At 40.5% G+C, this 20,461-nt stretch overlaps 1 protein-coding gene across 6 annotated transcripts in view; it reads right to left on the bottom strand.

Annotated features, from left to right (window-relative positions):
- The window catches only part of gphnb (gephyrin b), a 69,634-nt gene that overhangs the window by 19,460 nt on the left and 29,713 nt on the right, over positions 1-20,461 (bottom strand). For 5 of the 6 annotated variants that reach the window (XM_020603936.1, XM_020603931.1, XM_020603932.1 and 2 more), the window contains exons 3-8: positions 17,970-18,027; positions 17,771-17,863; positions 14,203-14,297; positions 13,624-13,690; positions 9,010-9,282; positions 8,175-8,309 (exon numbers count right to left, since the gene is read on the bottom strand). In XM_020603936.1, coding sequence (XP_020459592.1) covers positions 8,175-8,309; positions 9,010-9,282; positions 13,624-13,690; positions 14,203-14,297; positions 17,771-17,863; positions 17,970-18,027 — 721 coding nt within the window. Of the gene's footprint in view, positions 1-8,174; positions 8,310-8,575; positions 8,676-9,009; positions 9,283-13,623; positions 13,691-14,202; positions 14,298-17,770; positions 17,864-17,969; positions 18,028-20,461 lie in introns of those variants that run through there. The other variant, XM_020603937.1, reaches the window with a different exon arrangement.

Genomic DNA, 20,461 nt, shown 5'->3' with positions numbered 1-20,461 from the left:
TCAGCAGCCCACACAGTCAATGAGCACGCTCAGTACAGTCTCATCTATTCTTCTCACTGCCCTTCATTTCCTGTTTTTCTCCATTCTCTTTGTCTTTCTCACTATTCAAAACTCTCTTGTACTTTTTCTTTTCTATCTCCACCGGCCTCAAGGCAAACGCTCAAAAGTCAGTGGGCGTGAGTGACTCAAGTCAAATATCGCACACAGTGCACACAAACTTCACATATACACATGCATGTCCATAATGCATGTGTGTTGAAATAAGCTCACATTTAAGCACCTTTATATATATATATGTATATGTATATGTATAATACAAATTCCATGCACTACACACGTTGTATGCACACTGGACTCAGCTGTAGCGATTTTGACTTAAAGCCTAAAGCAATTTGACCCAAATGGTCCATGGGTAGTGTGAGCCAAATAAAGCAAGGGGTGGGGAGTTGAACATGTGTACATTAATTAGAAGCCAAAGTGCACTTTCCTTCTTGCTGGAGCTACTTTTATTTGGTCTGCGCAACACTATATCAAACATATAATAAAACCTCATTTCCTGTTCAACCCAGCCACCCCAATGCACCTGACATTTAACAGGTGAGAGTGATTTTTCACATCTAAATTAATATCAAACTGCCTTTTCCAACCAGTTACTGAAAGCTTTTGTTTCTCTTGTTAACAGAGGGGAGTGTAAACACTCCAGCTTGAAGTACATGTTTCTATTTCCCATCAAACCTCAACAAGATTGGACTAAGCAGATTTTAAAAAGAATGAAGGGTCTAATTCTGCAAAAATATCTTGAGGAAATCATACAGAGTCTTTAAGGTTTCATATTATTAACACAAATAAAAGAGAAATCTGTAACAAAAATATGTTAATGTCTCCATAGCCAGTCAGCTCGTCATGTTTTTTCTAAAACCAGTTCTAAGTGTTCCTTAGCAACCTGCTGTTTTGTCTAGATTCAACAAACAGACAGAAAATCTTTGAAACAAGATTTTAACTGGAAACTGGTAGGTATTTGGAAATGTTTTAAGTGGGTTAGAGGAATATTTCAACATTTCAATTTTGTATAATCTGCACAACAATTGAGGTGTAAAACTCACAATACCTGGACTCATTTAAAGCCATAATTGACTTAAAGAAAAAATGTTTTCACTGTGTATTGAGTACACCTCCTTCTCCGTTAGGTCTTTGGGGGATTGAACCCAAGCATATTATTTTGAATTTTGTTTCCATTTTCAGTTTGCCCCAACAAAAACTGTATTTTCAGTGTTTATCTGTCTCTGTTAAATAACAAAAATGAACAATTTAAGCATAAAAAGGCACATAGAGGCCATAACTCGCCATCATGGATCTTTTCTCCACACGCTGCAGAAACCTTTGTGTAATGTAGCATCGATGAAGCTGCAAATCTATCGTGGTACCTGACATTTAGCTATCTGTACAGTCCTTCTCCACAGCTACATCAATATCTCGCTGCTTCTCCTTGTCAGCTGTTTAGAGCTGTCATGGATTTTGTAGGTGCTGCTTCTACACCTCTTCAGCCATATTGCTCTCATTTCCATTTACTGTACAGCAGCACTTCAACTAAGCTGGAGGGAAGGATGATAACTCCAGGGAGAAGGAATAACAGCACAGGCATCAGTATCAAGGGGTTTCTTACTCTGCTCTTGCATGAATTTTACTGTAAGTTACTCTGGATAAAAGCAGCAGTTAAATGAGAAAAAGAAATGGGTGAAGTGGCTACTATATCTGAGAAGGCGACTGGCTGATTGTTTGACTTAAATACTGATAGTATGTGAAGTCCTGCAAGGCTGCGACATTGTCTCATCCTCTTTTCACTGTATTTTTATGTAACCATTTCCACCACCTCCCAACACAACAGGAGTACCGCCACAACCACAGTCAGGAACATGAGCCCCTTCATCATCCTGTAAACCCATCCCAATGCTATATTATTCACCCTCCTACTCCAAAAAGTCACCCAAGGCCTGACGGTGTACTTCCATCAGGCATCATCATCCTCATCAGTAGCAGTACACACATGCAAAAACACATATGCAAGAGCATAAATTACAAAACACAACACATCCACCCTCATGCCCATTCATTTAATAATACTAAATCCTTCACTTATTAAACAGGTACACAAATGACCTCTGCACACACACAAATACTCCCCTTCACTCAAAACCTGTAAACATTCTCTCAGATTTGCAGGAGGAAAGACACTTACCATCTTCTGCCTGGACTCGAAACAGAATGAGCTCCCCGGCACATGCACACTAGAGCACACACACACTTTTACACACTCACTAACTGGGAGAGTGTGAGAGAGGAAGGGCGAGTGAGAGAGTAAAAGAAAGGGAGAGATAAGGAGAGAAGGTTGGAGTGAGGACACATAAGAGAACGAAAGAGCAGTGAGGAAAAGCAAGAGCCAAAGAGACAATAAGGAGGAGGAGAAAGAAAAGGAGGAGGAGGGTTTATACTGTATAGCTGCACATATGGTGCACTAAATCATACATGCATGACAGAGGTCTGTGGGTGCACATGTCTGTGAGTATTTGTGTGTGCATTTCCCATGATGTTGAGGGAAATAATGAATGTGACTGTTTCTCCCTTCTAGCCCTCATTCTTTCTCACTTCTTCCTTTCTCATTCTGCCACTCTTTGTGTTGTTTTCATGCTGAATTGAGATCTCTGAGTCAGGCATAGAAAACCTGAGGTGAGGTGAGCTGAGCTTCTGGACTTGCCCTTGGGGTTGGACAGATGGATACAGATGGACAGACAACAGCCAGAGAGACAGACCATGCAGTGCAGGCCTACCTAGCCAAACTGCATTTCCTTCATAGTCATCTCCCCGTCCCCACCTCCCACTATCTTACAGTCCTTTGTCCTCTCTAACTCATTAGCTCTCCGACTCATTCTCTATTTCACTCCCTCCCACTCACTGTTCTTTCTCTCCTTCTCTCTTTCTTCGCCTTTCTTCTCACTCAGTCCATCATAAATCCTCCACACCTCCAGCAGGCCAGGAGACAGAGTCACTTTTATGATCTTTACTGCACCGGAGGAGGACAATAACAAGTCTAGTAGTACTGCTGCCTTGCTGATGACGCCAACAGACACACAAGTGGCCAGTAGTGTCATGTAAAACTAAATGTGAATAATTCCATCAGAACAAAAAGACATATAACAAGTCTTATCTATCATTTCCACAGGGGAATAAACCTTAAATAAATGACGACACAAGCTGTAAAACAGCACTGGAATGTCACACTGCGCCATGCCCTCAATTAAACTGACCCAACCGCAGAAACCAGCCTCACACACACTCACTGCAGGACATGTACACGTATAATAAGCACCATTGGTTCAGTTCATCAACAATTCTTTGCGCTGACAGCTATCAACATCTTGCAAGGAACAGATTACTCTACACACTGTTCACCAGCCAAGCACACACTGCTCCTGTTTCTTGTAATGAAGAATTGTGAATCTAGATAAACCAAATGCTGAATTGCAATAATGTAAAAATAAAAACATTCTCTAATTTAGCAATAAGGATATATTACAGGTCTAGTATGTATGAGCCTGCCAGTCTGCACATGTGCATCTTAGCAAAGTTTCATTTTGGCTTGTGGCAGTGCACAACAAGGCAAACCATCCATGATGTAAGTCATGAAATGGAGTGGGCTGAATTTCACTATTGCACTGTGACTCATTTCCTGTATTTCAGTGGAGAAGGAGTTGACTTCCATAAGCCTTGCTTTTTGCTCCACACTCATATATCAATGCCATTAATTAAAAACAAACAAACAAACAAAAACTGCAAGTGACCAGGACCAGTGCAAAGTGAGGCGGTGCCCTCTAGGTGCACAGTCAACACATGAAAGAGGCACACAGAGAGTCAGAGCTCTAAGTACTTTAATCAAATGAAATGGCCATATCAGTGAAGTTGACTGGATGTTTAGAACAGTACAGAACACACAGAACACAAATAATGCTAGGTGTTGCAGTTATGGCAAAGTAAAATCTCTGACAGAAAGGGGAGAGTGAATGAAAGGGCAACAGACAAGCTGAAAAAAACTTTATTGGAAAGCCTATTATCCAATTAAATAAACATATCCTTTGTCATCGAATCTGTCTAAAAGAAATGCTGATTACACAAAATAACTATTTTAGTTGTAATTTCTCATCCTTCACAGCTTTGTGTTATTGATTTTTTCATAGACACCCAGGCAGCCGACAGGAACAGGAAACAGCCTCCAGATGTCTGTAAAAGCTTGCAGTAATTCAAGGTCCTCTTTTATTTTCAGTTCAGTTCAAACACTAGTTCATTGGCCAGGAGCTCTGATCAGTCACACTAGCACACAGTAGCTAACAGACACTAAAAACTGTTAATCAATAAATAAGTGTTTGTAAGAGCAGCCAATGTGTGACAGTCCCACATAATGTTCATAATTAATTAGCCACAGTTTGTTGCTGGTAGACCACAATGGTAGTATGCAAGTAACCCACTAAGACAGGAGACAGTTTGACCGGGTTCTTGCTAATAGATGAATACTCAATATTATTGTAGCGGTGGGGGCGGACAGACACTTGGAGGGGTCCCCAGTAATGTCCCTCTGAGCGGGCTGTATTTAGTTCGGGGTTGATGGGGGATTATTGTTGGTGTTCAGAGTGCTCTGTGTGTTCAGTTTATGTTGCTGCGCTGTTCCTCAGATGGATGAATAAATACCGACTCTGGAGAGAGCAGAAAAAGGAGAATTCTGGCTCCAGCTCCTCCTTCATTCAACGCTATGTATTAAAGTGATGTAGTAAAGCCATGATTAAAGTTGTCCTCAATGTTATACCAAAATGTAGATGCTACCTGCAGTGGCACCTGAAGGAAATATTTAGTGGGTGGGACCAGTAAAAAGCTATACAGCATAGAGAAATTTCAGGCTACACAAGTTAAAAGAAAGGTAAATTAGCCTACTACATGTATTATACAGTTTAAGTCCATGGTTGAACTCATGTGAATATCAGATTATAATAATAATTCCAACCTGAATGCATCATCGTTCCATCACTGAATGCATGCCAGTAATTTAGGATGGTAGCCTTGGCAGTGCCACTGGTGACCTAAATAACAGGCAGCTGTGTTTCTGTAGTTATGTCTCAGCAGTTCATTACAAACAACACACACAGTCAACCATCCTCTGAGTCAAAGCCCCCTCTCCCATATGTTTCATTAATCCAAACTCACCATTACATAACTGTACTCAATGCTCACAAGAGTGGAAAGGTACACCTACCCTCCCTGTGTCTTGTGTGTGTCCGTCTCTGTGTGCGTTCTCATGTGTGTGCAAGCAAGAGACTATGTGACAGAGAAAGAAAATCTAGTCAGAAACTACAAAACTCTTTTGAGGACATGTACACACACACACACAGGTATGAACAGAGACTGTATGCACATTTAATTGCTTCTTCATTTTAGCTGACACATGCCATCCACTTGAGAAACATGTACATACACACAATCAAATAACTTGACAAATGCTGCTTGAGCTAGAAATGCTAACACGTGATGTGTGTGTATTTATGCATGTTTCTGTCTGGCAGAATAGCATTTCCTTGCGTGCTTGCTTTACTCTGTGAGCTGTGGTGTTGGGCTTGCTTCTATGGGAACTGTAGCCGCAGTTCTGGCAGTGACAAGATTAAGACCTACTCCATACCTTCTCTCCTCAAAGCCACCATGCAGCGCTGCCAACTAGACCCAGCTAACAAACTAACACAGCCCACAGTGGCACACGAAATGCATCAGTGAACACAACCATTCTGGCTCTGGCTCCAGGGACATTGTACATACTGTCAGCAGCCGCTTGCAACGTGGGAATTTTAAAGAACATATGGCAGCTTGTCACTGGGAAACAGGCTGTGTCAGAAACGGAACAAGCTAGGAGCTATACCTAAAAAAAGACATTAACTGTTATCTGCCACACACAAAGACCTGTCCAGGCCAAAACGTCACACACACAATGCTAACTAATGTGGTTGGCATATGATGTTTCCTGACTAGCAATGCTCAAACTATGTCAGTGACAAAGGAAGGCTTCAGTGGAGAGACAGGTGTTTGTGTGTGTTTTTATGTTGAAGCAAGGGAAGAAAGAATACCTCACTGCATCAGTGGACCCAGCAGCACCTCTGGGACAGCAGCAGCAGGATTTAAAGCTCCCTAAATTCCAATTATTTACAGCTCCACACTCAGCTGGGGTCAAAAACACCTTAACTAAGACAGAGGCTGTCAAAACATGATCCATGGAATGAACTGTGCTCATTGCCAGGCTGGACAGACAGCACTGTGCAGAGGACAAAGGTAGCATAGACTTAGGATTTAGCATAGCAGGAAAGCATTAACAATAAAGAACTGACTGTCACACAAAGCGTAGGCTTAGGTGCAAGGGCACCTTTTCCATTTTTTGTGACTGAGCTCACTTTCAGGTGACAGTACAGCTGTCATCTCATTGGATACTCAGTGAAGGGTTAATGACAAACAAAGTCCAATATGTAAATGAATAAGCTTTCACCAGTGTTAAAGTGGCAAATCCAAGTGGCAAACTACACCCAAAGTAGAACTGCTGCGATGTCTGACATCTTTGCACAGTCAGCGCAATTAAGTTCTGCCACCCAACACTTTCGGAGAGATTCGGTCAAAACCACATTCAAAAGTCTTTGTGTGTTGCTATTTTACATTTTTATTTACCATTTTAAAAGTCATTACTGGTTTTTGGGACAAATCAACAAAACACCAGGATTCTTTTTGGGGACCTGAACTGAGACCACAAAGCGAATCAGTATCAGTTTTTACAAAAGAAGAGATAACAGGATGGCTAAGCTACTGAGCTAATTCCTTACAATGCTATAGTGAGACTGTTGTTTTCTTAATAAAATAACCTGTAGCATTTTGCTCAGATTACATCTCTGCAGGATGGATATTTGCCAAAATTGTGGTTTAAACCTTGGAGTTCAGATCTCTACCTAATCTTGGATTCTTCTTACTTTATACTCAGTTATGCACTAATTCTCTGAACTACATAATAAAATACCTACTTTTCCACCAGACTTTTAAAAATGTGTTGCTGGGATTCCTCGGCTTTCTGGCACTGACCTCTCACCACTCTACAAACACCCAAACACTGCAGAGAGAGAGAGAGCGCTACCTTCTGGCTACTTCTTTTATTGTGTGACCCGCTTATGCACCCGCCCTCCCTCATCCAATCCCCTTTGTTCCCATGGCAATGCCCTCATCTATTCCCATGGCACCTGCCTGCTGTCCAGGAGACACAGAGATGTGACACTGACAGATGAGGTGAAAGAGAGAGAGAGAAAGAGGATGGGAGACAGATGGAGAGAATTGATGCCACTGAGCATTTTAAAAACCTGCAGGAGAAATCAGTTAACACAGAGGAGGATACCTGGACACTTCATATTACAGTTTACTGCTTTTTGCATCAATAGTTGAGTGTATCTGCAGTTTAACATATGGTGCATATAGGTTACAAAACTGAGCGTTAAGACAATTGTATGGAAAAAGGAGGGATAAAAGGTGATAAAATGATTAAGTATCCCAGTGAAGATGGGACACATAAAACAGACTGAGGTTATATATGATATAGTTAAACAAATTGCAATGTGTAGAAAAAAAGGGGGAATAATATTGTAGGCAAATGCATCCAAGCACAAAAATCACAACCTGGGCCTTGTACCATGAAGCGAAATTAGTGGCTCACCTTTAATCGGGCTAGATCACCACGGTAAGTTATGCCATGTTATGCACGGCTAACCTGCTCCAGAGGATAGCTATTTTGTCAAACAACTGAATATTACTGTAGCTTCAATAACTAGTGATTATGAGAAGTTAAATCTGCAAACTGCACAAAACATGGTTTACAGGCTTTACTGCTCTCAACTACGTCATACCGCAAGAAGTAAAACATGGAATGTGACATGACATGAGGCTTTCTTTGAATCAGTTGTTCAGTAGGCAGCAAGTTTCACATAAAATGTCTTATTTATCATAAGGGTTAAGGAATAATACTGTCAGTGTAAGGGCCTCACAAGGATATAACAACAGCAGTGATGATTATGTGCATGTATATTTCTGGGTGTGTGTATATAAGTGTTTTTACTCACTTTAGGTGTGGGACAGGAAGCTGTAGAGAGACGGGAGGTGGCCTGTGCACGTGGCGACTCTGAGGGTGTGGTGCTGAGAGAAGCTGTATCCCTGGGCAACACCTGTACACCCCGCGAGATAATGGAGTCCGGGATCTGAGATCACACACACACGCAAGTGCACACATACCCATATGCAGGGACACACACATACTAATGTTGAAGATCCAAGAAGACACACATATAAACAGTATATCCAGGAACTTTAATCTTAAAGCCTAGAGGATAAATAATGCAGCATTTACACATTCAAATGACTGTGCTCATTCACAAGGTCAAGGCAGTCAAAAGACAAATGAGTTAAAAAGTATGAGTGATGATGACAATAAATAATGTGGAGATTTCTGGGTGCTGAGTCTTACCAACATCCACCTGTGACTGGACAATGAGGTTGGATGGTTCTTAAAGCAGGTCCAGGGTGGAGACAGGGCAGGATGGGATGATGGGTATGATGATATGTTACTGGGCAGACACACAGATGTATGTAGAAACACAAAGTAATGCTACATGATTTATTCTTTTCAACTTCAAATGTCTGTGCATTTATGGGCTATGTAATATCCAGTACTTTCAGAGCTTGACTATACTACTGTCATAGCTAAATGGTTAGAGTATATGTATATACCATATATATGTATATATACACACACATATACATACAGTACATACATACATGCATGCAGCATCTAATGAATGACATGTGAACATTTAGAAATGAATGATGGGGACAGATTTAAGACGGAGTGAATTTGATGTTACAACGAACCCTCCCCTCTCTTCTCCTCCGTCCTGGTACCTTGGCGGCGATGGACGTGGCCGTAATGTGAGAGGAGGAGCTGTCTTCAGTGGACGCCACACCGCTGTCCTTCTTTTCCTCATCCTCTTCTTCGCACTGCACGCCCTTGTCTTCTGTCTGGCGGCGTGGCGAACTGTTGGGGGGTGGCGAGAGGGGCGGTGGTGGCGACGGCAAATCCTCCAGCTCATCTGCCGCCTCCTTTACTTTCACCACTGCATCTCGCAGAAGGTCGATAGCGTGTGGCAATGCGGGCAGGATAAATTGGAAGCATTCCTGGTGGGATGGTGGAGAAGGGAGAGGGGAGGATCAGATTAACAGCGGCATGGGCAGTTTCCTTGCAGCAAAGAGCCGTCATTAATGTAATATTACCAAAAGTTAAACAAAATTCAAATAAAGACAGTCTCAAATGCCACTGGAGTTGAGGCCTGTATATTTCTGTACATTCACTGTGAAATAAAATAATGGTTTTTACAATAAACAGCCAAGGCTCACCTTAAAATATAGTAGGTTTACATCAACACTGATAGAACAAATTTCAGAGGTTCAAAAGTAAGAGCTCCTGAATGCCTCTGTTTTCATCCTGCTGCCTCCACCAGCAGTTAAATCATCAATAAGTGCATATCCTTTACAGAACTATTATTTTCTTACTAATTAATGCAACTGTATTACTTTATCCATTTTTCAGTTAGTGTTCAGCTGCTGTCAATCAAACAACACTTCCTTCAGCTGTTACACATTAAAAGCCTCACAAACAGTACCATCTATCTCACCCTCATAGTTGACAATGTGTGTTGAACAAACCATACTAAAGAAGAGTAGTGTGATGTCTTAATGTTGATAGTCACACTAGTCTGCGATTTTCTGAGTGTCACATTAAAAGCCTACGAGGAAAAGGGAGAGTGTATGATAAAAAGATGCTGAAAAGATTTTCATGTAAAATATTCACACTAAATAGATCAAGACAAGAATAAACATGCATGAAAGGATTTATATTAACAAGACAAAAAGTAACTACAACAAAATGCACTCAGAAAAAGCAGAGAGGCAACTTACAAGAAGCATGACAAATTACACTTTGATACAGAGAAAACTGTATCAAATATTACTCAGTTCTATCTATCTAGCTAATACAGTTTGCAACCCTGCTTGTGACAGCAGAAGAAGAAGCAGCAGAGATTTCCTCCTCTACCTCAGTGGATCACAGCGCCTCCCTCTGGCCACACTGATATTAGCTTGTGCTCTTCCCTTCATCTTGGTTTTCCCCTTCCACATCCCTCTTTGTGTTAGTGTGTCTGTGTTTATGCAAATCGCTCTATTCTCCTCACTTTCAAGACAAGAGCTAATCTGTGAAATTATTTATTCTCCTGTGTATTTTAAACACTGAGAATAAACATTATTAATTACTCCCATGCTGCACAGCATTTACACTGACTGCAAAGTGGCTCTCAGAACAACTTCTCTGCTTCATGTCCTGTTTCAGTGTGTGGATATCATAGGCTGGATTAAATATGATGATGTTAACCTTCATTTGACTGAATTTAAATCCCATGGATCCACACTAGGATGCATGACTGGAATATCATTCTCCAGCACTGCGCATGAAAAATACAAAACTGAGAGAAGAAGGATTCTTTAGACCAGTAGATGAAAGAGACTGAATGGTTTAATCTCAGTAGTCGACCGTGAGCTCGTCAGCCCTGCTGTGTAGCTGCAAGCTAATTTTGCACCATGTAGCCCCAACTTCCCTCACCCACACACAACAAACTCACTCAGCTCACAGTAGACTGTTTAAGGCTCTTGCTGGTGTTTGAAGCCAACGTCTGAATGTTTCTGAGAGACATGGAAAGAAGGGTCAGGTGGGTCTGGCTGAGGTTGGGAGGGACTGGACAAAAGAATGAGTGAGGATGTGTCAAGAGCCTGGAGACATTTCTCCTTTCCCATTTTGTACTGTCATTGCATACCAGAAAATTCTTTTAGGTACATCAGGAGTGTTTTATTTTTCTTCTATGTTTTGTCCTGGAGGAGAGTAACTGTCAAGAACACTGAAGAGCAAGATCCTTGGACAAGGATGAGAAACACAAGGCAGAGAGAGAGAGAAATAAAAAATGGAAGGCACTGCTGTTATGACAGGGGGTTGCAGGAGAGATGCAGAGAAAGACGGGAAGGGGCAGAGGATAAAACATTCAGGTACAACAGTAAAACCATGCTTCAATTTCTAAAGCTGCAATAAACCATGAATGCAAAAGTCTTTGATGCCCTTACATCACACTTCTGCTGATGGTAAAAGTGTTATTACTATGTGACAACAACATAACAAAACGTTGCATCTGTGAATAAAATCATCGCAGTCATCATCACAGTGCAATAACTGCACTAATTACAGGGCAAAAATTTATGATTGGTGTGAGCACAACTGGCCCGAGGCACAAGCAAACTAAATGTCTGCTTAGGGCCCCCGTGGCTACCAGAGGGCCTCCAAGAGAGCTTGTTTATGCATATCTGCACTGTAATGGCCATTAACTGCATGACACAAGCACGGTTTGTCAGACCCTAACGATAGTTTACATGGTAAAAGCAGCAAAAAAAGTCATGTCATATATCCCTCTAAAGCAGCAAAAAGAAAAAGGACGAATAAAACATCAAGATAAAGGTATGTCTGCATGACTACTAACTGTCTGCTGGTTCATTTTGTTAATTTTCAGTACACCATATTTGGAGGGCCTCCAAATCTAATTTTGCTTAGGGCCCCATAAAGATTCGAGCCGGCCCTGAGTGTAAATGTGATCATAGTAAATCACTGTAAAGAGCAGAAATATAGATGCATATGCATTTTTTAAATGACTTGATTTAGTATTATATTTGTTATCATTGCTGCTGTGAAAATCAGGCCAAGCTCCATGTAGAAGACTCTACAGTGTTAAAAACTAGTTTCTTCTAACAATCAACAGCCAAATCTCAGTAACTGAGATATGAAGCAAATACATTCTTACACACTTCATCCGCTGTATTTCTGTATTCTCTGTATTTTTATTAACATCGTCTGTGGTTCTGAGGGAAACTTTTGAAGCGTGAGGAAAAATGCCATCTGAGACTGAGGCTTGAGGTTTCGCACTTCTGAGAGAAAGGTTAAGATGTGGAGTTTGTAAATATCTACCAGTCAGGAAAGGTCAAAAGGAAAATGCTACTGAGTTTCACTATGGGCTGTGTAATAGCCAGTGTTTTCAGAGCTTGACCTATACTATTGACAAAGTCATTATCTCTTCTTTCGTTGCTCAGATTTGACCATTATTTTTAAAATAAGCCTTTATTGAGTCCTAAAATATGCTAAAAGTGCAACACTAATCCTTTACAAATGCTATATTTTATGCTCTTTTTTTTATTTATAAAAGTATTTACAAAGGCATGGAACACTCCAACGATTCATTTAAAGTCAAGATGTCTGAAGATCAGTGAGACAGCTTTCACTTTTCACTGAAGATTTTCTGCTACCTTTGATGCTAAAATAATATTACCATCATTTTAAGAATCACACCACAATGAGGAGAAAATGCAAACAAGATCACAACATAAGATATTTAAGGCACAGTAAATGAAGGGTGTGATTGAACTCTTTATTATTCAAATGCAATATGCAGATATACTCTGCATTTGATCTTCAGTGTAAATGAGCTAAAAGATGCATAACTGAAACTTCTGGCTGGCTCAGCTGGACTTCCCTATTATCTTTATGACAGGAAATCATCATAATAAAAGCCTGCAATGGGCTGTTTGTGCTGTTAACTTTAACTGGGGGTTGATGAGGGAGACACTAATATGGCAGCAGATGGAGGGGAGGTGGAGTAATTGATTAAAAGAAATACTAAAATCGATCAGGAGAAGCGGGCGTGTAACAAGACAGAGACAGATGTGCAGGTCAGCACAGCAGAGAGGGAGACAGATGGAGGGGGAGAAAGCGAAAGCAGTGGGTGAAGGGGCACACACACATACATGCATATAGGCAGGTTAGCGCTGCCATACACAAACAAGTTCACTCACACACACACACACAATGTCAATCACAACTGAAGACAGCACTGAGTAACTCAAAATTTCTGATAACTCATCACATCTGTTTACTTTGTCATTAATTATCGATGACATATAGAAGTCTTGGAGGGTTGCTTCAGTTCATGGGGGAAGATTTTAACCACTACTCTTTGTAACTCTATTTTGAGGGTTAACTTAAAAATGAGGGGCGGGAAATAGGAAATGGAATTGGACCTAAGGCTCTGGCCTGACCATCAGGAGCACCTGGGTTTAGTGTTTTGCTCAAGGACACTGACTGACAGGGGAGAAAACTTAGGGATCTCACCCCTAACCAAAATGTTACTTATCTGACTCACAAAAGTCTGAATAAAAGTGAACAATGTCAGCTGGCTCATTTCCAGAACTGTTTTAAAATGACAGTACAGCTCCTGATCATCTGCCAACTGTAACTCTGAGCTTCCTGTTTGTCCTCCATGTCACATAAACACACTGGAAGAAGTGATTGTTGTTCTACTTGACTCCAGCCCTAACTAAAGCTAACACCACCAAGAGGAAGCTGACCTGGGAGCAGTGTTTGTTCCATCCTACCTGGGAGCCTTTCTTGCTTCCTGGTAGGTTAATGATAAGCGTCTTCCCTCGAATTCCACACACAGGTCTGTAACAAACAAACAAAGAGGTAAATTGAAATGAATGCAGATGGGGAAGTGCATTACCATGATAAATATGCTTGATTATGGGGATATTACAAAAGTGCATGCCTCCACCTTAAAGCCTCAGTATCCCCAGTGAACAGTACATTACTATACAAGACCACAGGTGATGAATTCCTGAGCCGCACACTTGCACCTTACATAAAAAGATGGGATGGTCTTCTTTAACTCCTTCACTGTAATAACTGCCTAACTATCTAACTCTGAACACACTGAAACACAGTAATTGCAATGTCAGGTCAGAGGACAGTTTAACTTTAGCTGTAGTGCACGTTCAAACTAAGCTCGGAAAAACCAGCAAGACTAGGTGCACAGGTTTGTCTTGGAAACAAAGCACATTTTGATTTCACAATGACACTTATTGTGCAAAGAAAGGATTAAATAAATTAATCAAGTGCACATGAAGTGTGTGCTTGTGGTGCATCGTACACTATGTGAGAGTGTGTGTACTTCTGACCTGGAAAGCATGCCTAATGGTGTGACATTGAGGGATCCCATCAGCATTGCCAGAGACATCCCTGGAGCCTCACGCTCTATCACCTCCTTAGTGGCCTGGACAAAGGGGGGGGGATATCTGTTGAACACCAGTCTCACAGCATTATAAGATGGCTTAACAAAATGAACACAAGTTCCAGGAATTTTTCCCATGTTGCTAGCAACCTGCCCGATTTAGCCACTTGTAGTTTGTAGGACTTTTGTTAACAAACCCGTTTTAATAATGTGGTTTAATTCAAAACCAAACAACCAAAAATACAATAAAATGCTTTTCCACTATGACTCAGGTCAAAGGAATCCGTCTGTCTGTGTTAATCCATAGTCATATACACTTGAAATTAATGCCACATCTTTAATCTTCTTAATTTGTTATGACATAATGAGGGAACACACCACAGCTGACCATGAAACTGCTTGTTGGTTAAATGTCCAGTTACATCTGAAAATAGGGGGCTTTACCTGCATATAAAAATATAATTCCTAAATGGTTAATGTGATATTTTTGTGAAACCCCTTGAATTAAAGCTGAAGGTTGACACTTCAATAATATATGGGCTGCTTCATTTTAAATCCATTAAGGTGGTGTACAGTGGCCCAATCAATTAAATGAATATAATGTATGATTATTTCTAAACAGACAGAGTTGAGGAACATTGTGACACTGTAAATAACTATAACAAGAGGAAATAACATGTTATAAACCCAGAACAACCACAAAAGCAATATGCCTTAAATACTGTACCTCTGTCTTTGACCATTAACAAAAACTTGGAGTGCTACAGTAGGTGTTGGGTGATGAAGAAAAACTGCAGAAGTCATGAAGATAAACCTGGAAATGCTACTTATAGTCACATGTATTTAGACCAACCTGAATACGTCTTGACATAAAACATCAGGATTGATTTACAATCCCTCTTGTGCAGTCAATGTCTGTCTGAAGGCTGAAAAATCCTTTGCTAACCTGTCTCCTCCCCGTCTACACCTTCATTAGCAATCAAATTGATTCAATCTTTGAACTCATTACAGGAATATAATAGTGCTTTAACTGTATATAAAGACTGGTTCTTTATCAAATCTTGTGCACAATATGAACTTGCATGGTTTGGACTGTAAGGTGGGGTTTTGTTAAACACCAACCAGCAGGAAAGTGAATTTCAGAGGTGGTGGTTTTGTAAATGTCACCATCTTTTCAGAGATATTTGCAATATATGCATTTGTTTATATATGGGTGTGTATACCTCTGTGGGACTACAGCACATGCCTGACAGATATTGTAGACAGCGTAGTAGGTAGCACCTTCACCAGCTGGGTGTACTGGGCACCCTTGAGTCAAGTGACACTTCAAATCCACCATTAGCGAGGGAGAAGTAAGAGGAAGGACTTCAAAGGAGAGGAGCTTCGATTCGAATCAGGGGCTTAGGCTCAGGAAAGGAGCAGGATGGAGGGATGAGGAGAAAGCTAAGAGTGTGGATGGGACCGAGGAGGGTGAAATGGTAACAAGAGGGAAGGAGTGAGAGAGAGAGAAAGGGAGGGGCGAGACTGTTGGCTGCCCTCCTTGCTGGTTTGTATATATAGTAATAAAATCAAAACAGATGCACTGGTTATATGTTATGATGTCCTCTCCAGGATATTCCAGGTTGTATAATCATTTAGCATCAAAATGCACAAGTGGACCCTGAAAAGACACATTACCCCACTGATTTCAAAGATGAAATCAATATGGACTGCTGATGGACTTCACGCTGGTGAGACATGGTTTGTTAAGTTCATTAAAGAATGCGACAGTAACGGTAGAGTAACACTTCTATTTCAAAGAGTATCCAAATTAGATTGAAGACTTAAAAGCATATTCAATTACTTCTGTTCTGCTTTCATCTAAAGCCGAATACAGTCATGTGTGTACAGCCATCAGACGCAAAGACAGAGAGAGATATTGTTGCCTCGGGCACACGGGGTTCAATCAGATAGCAGGTATTATCAGTGGCTGCAGTGTGCACATGCCTTCCCACTACCAAGAGGTTTTCTGCTGTCTCTCATGATTGATGAGGACCAGTGATACTGCTGAGAACCACAGCCCATTCACTACTGTGTGCATGAGTAAGACTGGTTAAACACATTTAACACAAGTGCAGCAGTGCAAAACTAAAAAGCTGGGTGTGTGATGCAATGGGTAAAGAACAGATTGGAAAGAGAAAACTATTCAGCTAGTATACACAGCAGCATACTGCCTTCACTTGCAAGTGTGTGCAAATACACTGGGTGCAAAAAGTTTGCATGCTCGAAAACCTTCAGTCTTATGATGTCTGAAATGAAAACAAAGGTATCTGTTCATGTTTGTTTCATGCAACTGCTGAATAAAAATGTTCAAGTCAATAAACCTCAGAGGTTCCCTATTACTGAACCGATGGGGTGGAAACGTTGAATATGGCATGTGAGACAAACATAATACAAAACAAAATTCTCATAACCATGTTGACAAAGCTAGGACAGTTTACACAACTCTTAAAAACCAGATTTGTAATATGAAATTAATCTTATTGATAAATGATAATCTTTGAAAAACACCTGGAACTGTGTCAAATAAATAAATAAATAAATAACCAAGAAAGGAAATTTGACGCTGTGTGCACTTTGAAAGCCAGTGTGGTCTGTTCTGCCGTAGTTTATCTATCATCAGTGACAGAGACACTCAACACGCCCACACTGACGCCTGCCACCTTCTGAATTATTGGTAATATGATCCCCTTTATTATTAACAGCGTGGATGTAACTACTGCCCCGTTATTTCCCATGTAACTGTAGGGCTAATTACACCGATTGCTAATCAGTGGTAAAATGCACATTATAATCAGCAAAAACATTAAAGCACAAGCAGCAACAGCAAGGATCTGCCTTTCAACGTCCTTTTCTTTTATTACACAAAACCCCCTGTTGCACATTACTTCCCTTATATAACCTCTTCAAAAAACCAGCATTCATATTTCATCCCAAGTTGTCTTCGTCATGTTTCTGGCTATATTCTCATGGAATGCTCAAGCTTAATTTTAAAGTTTGCAAATACAAAAATGTAATTTAGATGTATCAGCATGACCTGGATTAAAGCAGATGTACTGAACAACACATCTCTAAGTATATACAGTAAGTATAGGGTATAGTGTTACTGTAATGTTCAGCGTTTGGTCAGTTTGTGCAGTACTTATGTCATACTTTCATCCAAAACCCTAACAAAGAAATGCAGAAGATACTTCATATACTATATGGGAGCAATATACTGTATAGGATAGAGAAGACTTGTCCAGGTCATGTTTAAATAGTTGCTCACTGTTACACAGTCACTGAGCTAGTTATGCCAATACTTCAGTACTGTGTGATGTATATAATGTATTCAACAACCTATTTACAGCTCTGTTTGTCTCAATTCTTGTACAAAAAAAGAACAAAAAAAAAATAACGCGCCTCTATAACAGTCATAGTAAGTCATGTAAACTATGGGTGGAGTCACACTGGACAAATTCTAATGGACAACCAACCTCTGGTGTGACGTCTCTTGGAGCGAAGCCTGTACCTCCTGTGGTTAGGATGAGGTTAAGTTCCTTTTCATCGCACCAATCTACCAGAGTCTCCTGTTGGCACACACACACATATGATTAATTATTATGAAACTCATCACTACTGCACGTACTGTAGCTAGATACAGAAGAAAAATAGACAGATTGATCAAATACATACTTTGATTTCATCAATCTCATCTGGCACTATCTTGTAGGCTGCAATCATGCCCCCCAACCTGAGAAATTAAGAAAATCATTAGATCACAGATGTACTGACACGTTATTCATAGATTTGATGGTAAAAAAAAATCCTCTAGTCTTGCAACCCTCAGTGCGGTGGTCAAAACTGTCATCTGATGAACTGTGGACCTTGTTCCCTGCTATATATGAAAAGCTAAAATTAAAAAGGACAGTCTCTCTTTTGTTTATATACACCATCCTGATGCCACAAGTGGGAAATGGAGGAGGTTAACCAACAGGCATGGACGGATCATGAGACAACAGGGAATCAGATGACAAGGATTCACTAAAAGTGTGAGAAAAATATAGCAAATAAAACAGTCAAATGAGACCACAGGAGTACGTAAAAAGAAGTGAGAGACACAGAAATATAATATAAAAAAAGGGGAGAGTGAATGCCCTCGAACACTGCCTCCTGACAGGATTTTCCACAGGTTGGCCCACTGAAGAAGAGAGCTGCAGCTGGTGAACGGCGACCTCCTGTGGCCAGCCTGGATATGACGCCCTCAAAACAACCCCAGGCTCAAGGTGAAGGCTCTGTACAGACATCCCTTATGTAACCTTTTCTTTTTTTTAGGAGTACTATTTATGGGAAAATAGTGCATCATGTTTCCCATCAGCCACTTACAGTAAATGCTATGATACCCTTCCTCAGACAAATACTCACAGCCTCCAGGAACATTAATCATCAGCGATTTCTCTGCCTTTCAGATGCGGAGGCTATAACTCTTCACACACCAAGTTAAAAAGAGTAAATTCTGCATCTTGGAAGTACAGTATCATTAACCAAACTCCATCGGCTCTGCTCGGTTTTTAAACGGGGCAGCGGCGCAGCAGAGATAAAAAAATATTGTAGCATGCATGGAGGCAAAACTCAGAGGAAAGCTCTCTGGTTCTGACAGAAGAGAAGTCACAACGAATCATTTAAGATGTATTTTTTCATGAAACACTGCACATGCAGATCTACTCGGAGCATCCACTAACTTGTGCACCCACACAGCATCTACACACGCACACTCCCTGCTGACATTTCTATGATATGCATGAGTGATTGACTTCTCTTGATGTGCTTGGGAGGGGGTGGGTTTTGCATCTCTGTGCACGTGTGTTTATATGTGTTCATGCATATGTCTGTTTGTGTTTGCGTGTCTGTGTTACATCTTGAGAGAGTAAGGGAGATGTCAGGACAAATCACCTCTCCACCTCTCCTGGGGATTTTATATCTGTTTCAGCCCAAATGAAAATATGCTCAACACAAATAACTAGGGTTCCTTCCCACCGTTTCCTAGGCAACCCCTCCTGTCTGAAGCCTCTAGTTGCTGTGTTATTCATTGTGAGAGGGTGTGTGAGAGTTTGCATGTGCCAGCCAATGTGTATATACTGTAACTATCAGGGATTCCATTTCTGTGCATTTGTAGTTTTTGTTTTTTACATGGCATGTTCATGAAAAAACTTTAAGATATAACGTGCTTTGTATGTGTGTGTATGTGCATGTTAATAAGCAGAGACTCTATCTATGTTAAGGGCAGATGGCATAAGATCTGCAGTACTTATGTATTTAAATGTGTACCAACAGTACAGCTGCAAGCAGATATATACAGGTGCACAGAAAGCCATATGTGTCTGGGTGTATTAGCATGTTGTATCACGTGTACACTATATACACTATATCACTAGAGACAGTGCTTTTCGGTGGTGGCAGAAGTACCCAGATCCTTTACTTGAATAAAAGTAGCACTAAAAGTAGCACAATGTAAAAATCCTCTGCATTCAAAATGTTACTTAAGTAAAAGTTCAAAAGTATCAGCAACAAAATATACCTGAAGTACTGAAAGTAAAATGATTCACATTATGCAGAATGACACATTTAACATTAATATATCATATTACTGAGTTAGAATATTGATGCAATACTGTGTAAATTCTATGCTGCAGCTGGTAAAAGGGGAGACAGTTTTAACTATCTTATATGTTTATAATGAGAAGCACTGATGGGTAGTAGGTAAATGTAGTGGAGTAAAAAGTACAATATGTGTCTCAAAAATGTAGCGAAGTAGCACAAAATGTAAATACTCAAGTAGGAAAAACTCAAAATTGTCCAAAAGTACAGTAACTAAGTAAATGTACTTAGTTACTGCTGCTGTCATATGTATGACTCTACTAATACACAGTATGTGCATGTATGTATACACACACACACACACACACACACATATATACGTATATATGTACATAAATGTGTGTTTCAGCATGACTGGCTTCTTTGCCGACAGGCTTGAGGGAAGGCCCTGCAACATTTTAATTTCAAACGCTCCTAAGTCGCTTTCTGCTGCGGGTGGTTACGACACAAAGCTCTTCTTCTCACTGCAGGCTGGAAATGGTAAATTTGGAATAATTTTGCTTTAGGTGTGGACAAATCCTGACATGGGC

This window comes from Monopterus albus, unplaced genomic scaffold, assembly GCF_001952655.1.
Source record: "Monopterus albus unplaced genomic scaffold, M_albus_1.0 scaffold63.1, whole genome shotgun sequence".
In the NCBI taxonomy this organism is placed as follows: domain Eukaryota; kingdom Metazoa; phylum Chordata; class Actinopteri; order Synbranchiformes; family Synbranchidae; genus Monopterus; species Monopterus albus.
This window is presented reverse-complemented; position numbering and strand designations above follow the sequence as displayed.